This window comes from Candoia aspera, chromosome 2 (genome assembly GCF_035149785.1).
Source record: "Candoia aspera isolate rCanAsp1 chromosome 2, rCanAsp1.hap2, whole genome shotgun sequence".
Taxonomy (NCBI): domain Eukaryota; kingdom Metazoa; phylum Chordata; class Lepidosauria; order Squamata; family Boidae; genus Candoia; species Candoia aspera.
The window spans coordinates 55,269,347-55,281,667 of NC_086154.1; the positions used below are offsets into that span (position 1 = coordinate 55,269,347).

A 12,321-nucleotide genomic window follows, 5' to 3' on the forward strand; every position below is an offset into this window, starting at 1 on the left:
AATAGTTCCTTTTATGGAATTCACTGAAACTGCTGTCAGCATGCCACCCAGTCAAGAGCAGGTTGCTGCCTCTGGTGCAGACATTCATATCTACCTTGTAAACCAGAAAGTTTTTCCTATTGGTTTCCTTCAGTAATCTTGCAATGGGAGTCTGAAAAACAGCCCAAGATAAACTACAGACTGGAAAGATTTGAAGTATCAAAGGAAATTCTAAGTTAAGGGCCTAACAGGGATACGGTATATATATAAGAGAAAAAGCAAGTTGGACTTCTGCCACCTTCATTACAGTCACTTTCCCCTTTATGCATCTTGGCAAAAGTTCGATATGCTCTTCATATATTTAAAATACAAATTTTTTTACGTTACCGAATAATTATGGCTAGTGCATACTTTATTCTTAACAATAACCAAACAAGAAAACAAAAAGAGATTTAAAAAGGGACTTGTATTTACTATACAAATCTTGCAAGTTGCTTTGCCCTGCAGGGACACATATAAGGAATTTATGTGCATTTCTGGTTTTATGTCCCACCAGGAGATACTTTTATAAAGCAATTATTTACTCCAGTATATACTGCCATCTAGTTTTACAGTCTTGTTATGGCTTGCTTATAAGATGTTGATTTGGAAAAGTGTAATCAGCTCCAAATTATCAGACCATAAAACCTGTCCACTTCAACTGCACTCAGTGGGTGGAATCCCTATTAGCCAACCCACCACTCACAACTTGCTTTGGACCAGGGTTTCCCAAACTTGAGGTGCACCTCTCTTGGGGAGGTGCAGACAGAGTCCAGGGGATTTGTGAGGAACCTTTTAGTTGTACATTGTTACAATAAATCCACCTTTCCCAAAGTTTCATCGTATTGTTTTCCTTGTTCATTTTTTTTTTCATTTTGGTGTTTGGATTTTTAGGGAACGAATGTCCATTAGGATAACACTAAAGGGAGGTGTGATGGCAAAAAGCTTGGACAAATCACAGTACAGAACTCCAACCTCTCTCAGATAATGGGCACATCTAGGAAGCGGAGAACATATTGTAGCAGGTCTCCAAAAGAGATGCCATTGGGGAAGCTTGCCCTTTCACCAAATGATTGTCATGGACAGTAGGACCAGTGGAACAACACCCATTAGTCAGCGAGTCAATTGATGAGGAAGTGCCCCATCCCTTTTGGCCCCTCAAGTTATGCTTAGCTTCTCTTTTCTGGAAAGATAGGAACAATCCCAAACAAAGGAGTTGCTGCCAGCTGCCAATTTTGTTTTCAAAGAATACCTTAATTAGCCCACAGGCTTTCTTGGAAAGAAAAATATTGGAGACTGACGCTTTGCTTTGGAACATCATAGCTTTACTTAAAAAATAAATTACAAGAAGCTTTTTAAAATGATACGGGGAGACGGACTATCGGTTATTTACAGATATCTCAGAGCCCATGGACACACCACACTGGGAATCTGTCAGCTCCTCAAGGTAGACCAGATCAAGAAACAAGATCTGCATAGATCTAAAATTACTTTTAATTGAATGGCTATAGTAATGGAATCTTGCAAGTCTGAATGTGCTTCCCCTCCTCCCTCTTTTATCTTCATGTGAATTAGGGAGTGCCAGTCTTAGGTGTCTTGTAAATCTCTGTCTTTGTATGAGCTTAAGCCATGTTTATCTGTTTGTTACTTTGGTAACAGATCTTCCCTCTCTCCATCAAGGTCATCCTCTATACTCTCTACAGAATTTTAGAATTATAGGCACAGCTGCTCTTGTGGATAAGGGAAATAGAAGGTCAGAGATGTGTTATTTATAAAATAAACACTGTATTTGTGTAAAACATTTGTATGTCACTTCTCATTTTATACATTCCAAATTGTTTTACTTAGTTTATATTCACCATTTTACAGATTCTTACTCTGTGACAATTCCATCTGAGATTTCAGATTAGTTGCATTTTGTTCCCTCTAGTTAGATAGATAATTGGAATCTTAATTTTAGTTAGTAAATTCCTAGACATAATATGGGGGAAAACTAATATTGGGGGTGGCTAGCACCATAGATCTCTCCCCAACGAATAAGATCTTCACCTCTTAGATTTTATATCTATTTTATATTTATTTATCGGTCTCTTATATGTAATTTATATGCTTTTAATTTTGATTTTATTGTAAACCGCCCAGAGTCCCCCTTTTGGGAGAGATAGGCAGTAATAGAAATTTGAAAAATAAATAAATAAAATATTAACAAAAGAAATTTTATGTTGTTGCAGTAGCCTATTTCTAGAACTTGTGTTTATTCATTTTTAAATGATCAGCAGGATCGTTTGTCACAGATTAAGATCAGCTATTCCTGGGACCTTAAAATATGTCAGTTCAAAAATATATTAGTATTAAGTTATCTCATTAAAAACTAATTAGCAATTCAATTATGTTATAAATTTTATCAAATCATATCAAATCTAGTTCATCAGAGAAAACATCTATAAGGAATAAAAAGAATTCCTAAGAGAAATTAAGTCCTAACAATCAGCAATTATTTTATAGGCAGTGCAAGCATCATGATAAATTCCAAAGGTTGACGGAATCTAGAAGGCATTTGCTCTTCCAGAATTTTTATATTCAGAACACTGCAAATTCCTCAAGAGTCTTGACTGAATTATCAGGCAGCGGCCTTGTACCTTTACATGCAACCAAAGTGGACAAAACTATAGACATTTGAGTATCCTCAGCAATTTTGATGACATGTCGTCCAAGCGTTAATATGTACACATCTAAAATGAAACTGTATACATAAAATATGTCTGAAAATAGCATATTAGACTGCCAAAAATTGGGAATTAATCAGTCTTTTCAGGCAGCCCCCAAATCATAACCAAATATATTTGAACTGTAAATGGTCATGTGTAAATACATCTCATAAAAATATTAAATGCCAGTTAATTAAGGCCTTGATTACTTGCAGAAATATCATTTGTTATCACAGAATATTTTTAAACCTTAAAGCATGGTATAGATGCCAATTAACATACAAGATAAATACTTTAGCACTATTATTTATCCTGTTAGTATATCAGCACTGCAGCAATAAGTATAAAAGGCTTTATTTCTATTGACTCTTTATAAAATCTTAGTCGTTCATCTGCTTACCATAAACCAGTCAGTAACACTGGCAGCAGTTGTGTAATCTGACACAAAGGACCTATTTAAATTTAGCTCAATGAAATGCTTCTATCATTACAAGATACTATCCTCATCAGCAGATAAACTTGTAGATTTAGGAAAAAAACCCTTCTTCCCTGATGTCATGAAGCATTAAGAAGAAAAAAACAATTTGATCCCCTTGCATTAATTATCTTTCCAGATCCAAAGCAAGCATTATGCTCTAAGGGTTGAACAGCAAGATATCAGTGAACAAGCTCTATTCAGTAAGACTATTGCATAGGTTTATTTCTCATTCTTGATAACTAGTACATGCCTTTGTTTTCATTGTATGAAAATGAAAACCATCAAAACAAGGAAAGATTACCCTTACAAAGATATCCTACTGGGCTTTCCCAGGTCAAGAATTCAACTGTACAAAATTCAAATAAGACAAAGATCAAGTTCACTTGGCAATATGTACGTGCCATATTCCCATGCCACTGGCTGGCATGTAGAAAAAGGAAAAGGCAGCAATTTTTATATAGTTCCACAAGATGCAATATGGTGAAAGGGTAAACATTTTGGAGAAAAACTCCCTATCAACTTAATGCAGGAATACTGATTAGTTGTGCGCCTGATTCCAGACTCGGAGTGTTCCAGCATTCTCTAGAACATTTTATTTTTCTCCCACAATGTTCCAATTTGGCCTTTTCAGGGATGGTTCCTTATTTTCCAGTACAGGAAGAGGTCTACAGTGTTCCAGATGTTATCTCACCCTGAAACTCATTCTGATTCCTTCTCTAATCAAGACTGATTTCAGAAATGTCAAATGCCTATGTATCTTTGGGAATATTTATAACATCCTAGACTTATTCAAGCATTCAGTAGAATATGAACCGCCTAACATTCTTAGAAGCACTTTTTAGCCCATCTTATTCAGCATATGAAGTTCTGTAGCAAAGCAGTCTGCTTCAACAAAAAGTTAGAGCAACAGAGAATAGTAGCTGTGTGAACATCAACGTTTGCTGCAAAGAGCATAGCAATATTAAACTCTAAATGGAAAGGATATGATGATTCAGCAGGAATTTATATCACTAATGCCCAAAGAAACCTAAAAAAAAGGTTGCTTGCTTAGCCAATTGCTCCATTAACTCAGAAGCACTAGATCAGTAGTGAACAATTCTATCAAGATTACTTGTTACTCCAACTGGAAGGTGATATTACAAATCTGGGTGGGGCTAAATATTTTTGGCCATTTTTTTAGTTTATGTTTATGTCCAGTCTCTCTCTAGTCTTTCTCCCAGTCTCCCCATACTCTCTCACAGGAACCATCTTTGAAGAGCAATAGGTTGGCCTTCATGTGCTAAACGTTTCCTATTGACTAATGCACCTCTTTCCCCTCCTCAGAATGAGTTTTGTCATACATGAATATTTTTAAAAAGAAATAATGCATGTTGATAGATAGTTAACCCTGTACAGATACAAAAAAAATTATTTCTAATCTAAATGGGAAAGTTAAAAGGACAGAAAGAGACAAGGCAGAGAACCAATGCCAAAATGCAGCGCTTAAACCCTTTTAAAATTCTGGAATTCCCGCTAAAGAACAATTACATGCATACTCAGGAGAATAAGGGGATGGGGGAAGGCAATGAGCACCACTGTCAACAAAGAACTACCCTCAAAGCATAAAAGAATAAAGCATGATGAAACATCAGCACTTTGGAGAATTGTGATTTTGTTATAGATTTTTATGGCTAAAAGCACATTATACTAATTAAGACAGAAAAATAAAATGAAAAAGAAATAAAACAAGAACTAAAGACCAAAGGATGACATCTGGGTACTTTGTGAGCTTACCACAACGAACCACTGTCAACACATCTTTAAAAAGGCATCTGAATGCAACCAGAATTAAGATTTAACCAGGTATTTATGCAATTCATTGTTAAACAGAAAAAAAAAGAGCAGATTACAGTACCAATAACATTGAGAATTGTTTTCCAGCAACTTGTCCACCATGTGCTCCACACGAACAAACCAGCTTGGAACTGCTTTGTATATCAGAGGCGTATCTGACCTGCAAGAAATTGAACAGAGAGAAGAAAGTATCTTTTTAAAGTTATCCTGCAAAGTCTGAATGACCATCTTTGGTTTCCATCTAAAAGCTAATGGATAGACTCCAAGTGATTTTAAGTGGAATGTTACTGTACCTCTTGCAGCCAAATCTAACTAAATGGGTTATAGCACATCATCAGATACTCTTTTAGCTAAATCTGTAAAAGGGTTAGATTCATTATACCAAACTTAGAAATATCATTCATGTGTTGTTTATACCTTGCAGACAAATGTATTTAGCTACAGCTAACTTGATTGCAACAGATAGACAGAGCACATGTTCTCCACATAGCTATGTCTTGCCCATTACTGCCCATCTTCAGTTCCATTCACATTACTACATGTTATTACTACAAGGGCATGAATGACAAAAAGCTCTTAGGTTGCCTCTTGTCTCATGAATAATTCTGAATCTTTTGTTAATTGACTAATGAAACTCGCATAGTGGAGGCAGAAGCAGTAAACCTTGCAGGCAAAAGAATGAGACTTGCAGAGAAAAATATATGAATAAAGAAGCTAGGTCTGGAATGAGTTAGAGGTGCCCATATTCTTTCCTATCCTTCTGAATCACTTCCTCGTTAGTGGAACATTTAGCTTTGCATTCTATCCTATCAGCAAAGAATGTTCAAACCTCCCCCCATAGGCTCTGCAGTCATTTTGATAATCATTTTGTGTCTGCCTAATGGATAAGAGAAAGGAGCAGTGCTGGGAAGACAAAACGGTAAGCAAGCAGGAAATGGTTGTGTTGACGCTTCAGGCAGTCAGACCATTCCCCTCTGTTAGTAGTCCAAGAATTGAGGGCAAGCAGCTCCCTCTTGGATCTCAGTCTGTGGCACATAGCGGCAATGGTGATCCAGATACACCAGCAGTGCCTGCCACCTCCAAGGCAAGTATTTATTTATTTAGCATATTTATATAGACACTCATCCATCAAAGGCACTCTGGGCAGTAAACAGATAAAAATAGAACAAAATTATAATCTGTTACATAAAAATACCAAATACCCTAAAAATATCCTTAAATATCTCACTAGCAACGTAACAGATATACCTGCACCCATATTAGAGCTCCATCAGCACCCTGGCCCCAGTGCTAGGGGAATGACCAGGTCTTCACGGCCTTCAAGAAGGCCAGCAGGGTTGGGGCTATTCGTACATCAGGGGGAGGCTGTTCCACAAGATAGGTGCCAGGACAGAGACGGCACACTTCCTAGGACCCACCAGGTAACACAGCTTCCCTGATGGGATCTGCAGCATGCCCACTCTGCCTGATCTGGAGGGATGGGCAGAAACTATCAGGGAAAGACAGTCCCACAAGAAACCAGTCCCCATGCCATGTGGAGCCACTGAAGTGCACCCATGACAACCAGCACTGTGAAGTGCATCCAGAACCCTATTGGAAGCCAGTGTTCTTCAAGGACAGCCCCATGTAGAATGGGTGGCAAGAGCCCAAATGGAAGGTGACTAAGGCATGAGTGACCATGAGCAGTACCTCCTGATCTAGGCAAAACTGGAGCACAAGATGTAATTATGCAAATGCTCTCCTGGACACAGCTGTTGTGAACAAGAACCGCATGTCCAGGAGAACCCCCAAATTGCACACCGACTCTCCCTGGTGGAGTATTACCCCATTCAGAGTCAATGATGGAAGATCATTAAATGGAGAGTGGGGGGCATTAAAACCCACAGCTAATCAGCCTTGTCAGGACTGAGCCAAAGCCTGTTCTTCCCCAGCCAGACCCACATATTCTCTAGACACCGCGGAAAAATGCCTCAACAGCATCCGCTGGGTAGCCTGGGCTGATGACACTTGATCCCATGCTGACAGATGACCTCACCCAACAATTTCATGTCAATGTTAAATAAGAGGCCTGAGGGCGGCAACATTACATTAAAGGTGTCTGCATGTGCACACAAGTGATACAATTGCAAAAGTACTGGCACATGTTAATTTGGTTAGCCTGCTGGTGTATTTGTGCAGTGCACGTGCACCCTGCGTGGTCTTGTTTCCCTCTGATGCGGAGATTCAGAATACCTATGTGGTGAACGGGTAACCTTCAGAGGCACAGAGCACCCAGGCACGCCTAAACTGACCAAGCCATCATTAGCACAGTAAGCCCTGTGACAATGGCGTGTTTGATTTGGTGTCATTGTTCGTTGTTTTTCATTACGTACATTGTGCTCTTTTTTTTGCGGAGGAATCAAAGTAAACATTAAAATGCAAAAGACATACTAGTTGTCCTGCTGAGCGTGGTGGGTCACTGTTGCAGTCTATGGGGCACTGTGCTACAAAGGCATGTTGGACCTTGTTGGTTTTTGACCTTGTTCTGTTTGCTGCAGTTTTCTTTAGCAACACAAGTAGAAGAAGAATTGCTCTGATCAGCAGGAGTGCATGCATGACTCACGACTGCTGTTTTCCTCGGTTTGCCACTGAGTATTGAGAAGGTACATGCAATTTACATTGAGAATGTAAATGCTGGGAGCCATGAAGGGAGGGATTTTTTATTTTATTTTTGCAGGACCTCCTCTCTGTTTTTTTGTTTTTTTTAATTCTACCAGGAAGAAGAAATTGCAATTCATTTTCTGGCAGCCAACCAAGATAAAATGAAAAATGAAAAATCTTTAAATCGTGATGGAGACAGCATATTCCTGACTATCTGCAAGGTTAAGTTTAAGCATAGAGAACACAGATTTAGAAGAGAAAGCTTGCTTTGTTTTTACCCTTTAATGGACTGGAATTAATGTAATATTTTCTGCCAGGAAGCCCTCATGCCCTGGAGAAGGTAACTGACGGAAAGGGTTGCCTCTTGGGTTAGAGATCAGAAATACCAAGCCAGAGCTATCTCCCCACATTCCTTCCAGTCAGCACATCTATATGTCCCTGGTTGCTCTAGTGCAAGAACACTAGACAGCTAACTCTGTCAGACTTGGGCTGCAAAAATCTAGATTCCCCTCTTTTTGTATCAGTGTGTTTAGTCTGCAGGTGATGATGTTGTCTCTGCCCTAGTCACCTGGATCTCATTTCAATCTTTTTAAGCCACTAAATTCAGGAAGTTTAGATATGTATTTTGAAAGCTGGAGCAAGGTAAGAACCAAACAGTATACATTACATAATCTTTAGATCTAGAGCAGCTTTATTTTTTTAAAGGACCTAACATTAAACGTATAAAGTATACAAAGACCTACATAATTGTATATTTGGGTGATGCTCTTTGAATACAACAATTTACGTGATCTCTGTTTATTCAATGGTCCCCCATCTCCAGCTGTTAAAATCAGCTGGCTGTAAAACTCCAGATGACAATTAAATGGCTGGAAAGTATGAAGATTTTTCTGTACCTTTGCTGCTGTCATGTGATCATTCAGATTTTTGCAGCCAAGGTTCTATTTCCTATGGGAAATGGGAATTCCAAAATGGTTTCATATTTTGTTTCAGCTGAACCAAGAAGAGACAAATCATTCCAGGTTTTCCTCTGGCTAGACTATGGCTGGCCCAGAACAGGTTGACATTTCTGAAATCAAACTGGAAGAGAGCCAGTCTGGTATAGTGGTTAAGGCACCAGGCTAGAAGCCAGGAGCTGTAAGTTCTAGTCCCACCGTAGGCACAAAGCCAGCTGGGTGACCTTGGGCCAGTCACACTCTCTCAGCCCTGGGAAGCAGGCAATGGCAAACCTCTTCCAAAATGTTGCCAAGAAAACTGCAGGGACTTGTCCAGGCAGTCGCCAGGAGTTGAGCCAACACTGACTCAAAGGCACCAAAAAAAAAAGAGAGAGATAAAACACATTTTCCACTTCAGGCACATCCATAACAGTATTCTACTTTCAGTTGTGCACAAGTATTTGAATACAAATTATTTTTAATTTCTGAATAAGAATAAAGTAGGATAACTTTTTCAAAAATATGTGATTAGGCAGGATGCTCATTTTAAGCTAGTGTTGCATTAATACTTCTTACCTCCAGCAGAAAGGATAGTTGTGCTTGAAAGTGCTGGTATGGACCAATCTTCCTTGTTCCTTTAGAGATCTGATTATATTTTTATCAGCATCCTAACAAAGCAAGTTATGTTAAGATAACATTAAGCCAAAGTATCTTAGAGAGAAAAAGTAGTTTGTAAACTGACAGCTATTTCTACTGTAATACACAAAGTGTCTGGGATTCACTGAAAAGTAGTACTATAAAAAAATTTAATTCTGAAAAACAGATGCTTTACAGCTGTGATTCAAGTTCTTGAAGACAGGTAAACTAAACTATACCTCACTCAACTATTTCCTCAAACAGGCTTAGGTTCACCCATCATGCTACATTATGGTTTGTTTTAGGTTAAATAAAGTAAATAACATCATTATGAATTAATTTAAACACCCCAACAGGCCAAAAACAAACACTATATGCAAATTCAGTAAAGGGTCATTTATGGAGCTGGTAGCTTGTCTCAAGAGTAGGAAACTCAAGGGCCTGGTCATCTAGACTGGAACTAGGATATGGATCCTAAATATGAAAACACAGAAGAGATATAGCCCAGATTATTTTAACAGCAACTGGAAAAAATGGACAGAGTGATTTTTCCACCATTTTCACAAGTGATGCTAAGGATTAAAACTGGGGGTGGGGGGAGAGACGGAGGGAAGGTGGAGACAACTACATGTTCAGTTTCAGAATACTCTTTAAAGCAGAATTCCTAGCTTGTTCAGGACAACTAACCTTGACGTACTGTCCAGCAAAGTCTGTCACTTCTGCTGTGAAACAGCCTGAAGCATCAACAGGACAAACTGGCACTGAATCCTTCTGAATAATATTAAAATCCATGCAGACCCTGTAATCATCCTATAAGAGTAACGAAATACAAAGTAACTGAGACTCTTGTCTTTTGGTTTTTGAGGTAGAATTTTGTACTTCAGAAGGCTAACTAAATTCCCCAATACTATGATTTAATATTGTCTTCACATTATGAACTGCTTTTGCAGAACCAAAAGGTATTTTGCAAAAGTTCTGTTCTATACATTTAATCATACTGAGAACTAATTCAACATGCACATTCACCATTTTTCAGGTGCACCATCAACTGGTGACTTGGATGTGCCAGTAAGTTATCACCACAAATAGTGTTTCCATTCCTGCACCCTATCATAAAAGAAAAGCACTTCTATCCAAGGTCATATTGTTATGACTCAAATACTAACTCGGTTTATCTTTACAGCGCAATTTACAATTTATTTAATCAAGTTTTTATGATGGAACCACAACTGGTTGAACATAATACACTGAGACATTTTTTGATTTGCTTGGTTTTAGCTTACTGTATAAAAACATCATAGTTATCCAAAGAATGCATAGACCAGTCCTGAGATTTTCATGATGTTCAGCTTCCTAAATTCTGAAATGGGTTAATAATAACAAGGCTGACCTGGGTTCCCAGCATTACTTAAGGAGAAGGACCAAGAGCTCAGTGGTAAAACTAGATAAATTAACTTGTTTTAAGACAACTTTCTATGTACCAGGAGAACAAGAAACATCCCTTCTAGATGTCCCATGCATTTTGCCCTTCTTGGCATGCATATATAAAGCATACAGAGTATAGCATCTGACCACTGTATTTGAAAATACACATCAGGACAGCAGCCGCTTCTACACTATTCTGTGCAAATGCCATTGTCAAAAATCCACCTGACATCTGTACCAGGTAGTACAATTGACTGACTTATTATATGTCTCCAAGTAGGTGTTGATTCTTAGCAGCCACATAGATTTTCTGACCATCTGTCTCTAACCTAGTCCTTCAGATATTCCAACTCTGCATACATTGCCACTGCAACTGAGTCCATCCACCTTGCTACTGGTTGTCCTCTTCTTCTCGTTCCTTCCACCTTTCCCAGAATTAAGAGTCTTTCCCAAAGAGCTGGGTCTTTGCATAATGTGTCCAAAGTAGGATAATTTGAGCCCGGTCATTTGTGCCTCAAGTGAGAACTCTGGGTTGATTTGTACAATGATCCCTCAGTTTGTTTTCTTGGATATCCACGGTATTCTCAGGAGTCTTCTCCAACACCAAATTTCAAAAATGTCAATACTCTTTCTATCCTGCTTCTTCAAAGTCTAACCTTTGCTTCTTCCCTGTTGTCACAGGGAATACCACTGCATGTACTATTTTAATCTGTGTAGGTATAGACACATCACAGTGTTTGAGTATCTTTTCCAAGGCCTTCATGGCTGCCATACCAAGTGCTAGTCTGCAGCGTATTTCTTGACTGCTTGTTCTTTTACTGTTGATGGTTGACCCTAAAAGGCAGAAGCTTTTCACCACTTCAATATCTTCATTGTCAATTCCAAGGTTGGTTGTTGAACCTGCTGTCATCAGTTTAGTCTTCACTCATCCGTCCCAAGAGCACCCTCCCAGGATGATGGGGCAGCCCAGCAGGACTTGGGAAGAGTACAAAATAGACACATTTATTTCTGAATTTAGGAGATCAGTCCAAATGCAAGTGATTCTCTGTTTATAAAACTCTGTCATAACTTATTCCATCCTATTATTTTACACATCCCATTGCTGGATGCCTCCTTGTAATCAACAGGGAATTGATCCTGAGTCACTCACAATGAAAGTCCCACCACAATCAAAGAAGACTGAGTCTCAGTGACAAATAAGCACGTACGTTTCATCCTTTCCTTTTAGCTAAGATAAATATGGATGCTTTTTCTACAGTATAAGTACTGGATAGAACAGGGTTAGACAGAACACGATAGAAATCAGTAGTTCAAAAAGAGATTCTGAATCTCAGTAAAGAAGTACCAGAATGAGAGCTACAATAAAGTGGTCACTGGTTCTGAACTTACAGCACCAAAGTAAGGAGCTTGGTGTACAACTCCTGTGCCTTCTTCTTCCTTGACATAGTTGTCAGTCACTACAGAAAAAGCGCCATTTTCTCTGCACTAGAAGAAAAATACGGGAGTTTTCAAAATGTAGAAAACAGCAATATGGAAAAGATAGGAAAACACTGTAGAATATCAAGATCCTGATCTCTCCATCTCTCCCTCCTTTGCTGCCAAATGCAAAATGTAGTTTTAGGTTTTTCCCCCAATACGGACCCTTTTT

General features: G+C 38.6%; 1 protein-coding gene across 2 annotated transcripts in view; it reads right to left on the bottom strand.

Moving 5' to 3' along the window:
• IARS1 (isoleucyl-tRNA synthetase 1) overlaps positions 1-12,321 on the bottom strand; it is a 518,275-nt gene that overhangs the window by 476,371 nt on the left and 29,583 nt on the right. For both annotated transcript variants that reach the window (XR_010067094.1, XM_063291856.1), the window contains exons 10-13: positions 12,063-12,158; positions 9,936-10,058; positions 9,189-9,280; positions 5,099-5,197 (exon numbers count right to left, since the gene is read on the bottom strand). Coding sequence is in view for 1 of the 2 variants with exons in the window: in XM_063291856.1 (XP_063147926.1) it covers positions 5,099-5,197; positions 9,189-9,280; positions 9,936-10,058; positions 12,063-12,158 (410 nt within the window). In the remaining variant the exon portion in view is untranslated. The remainder of the gene's footprint in view (positions 1-5,098; positions 5,198-9,188; positions 9,281-9,935; positions 10,059-12,062; positions 12,159-12,321) is intronic.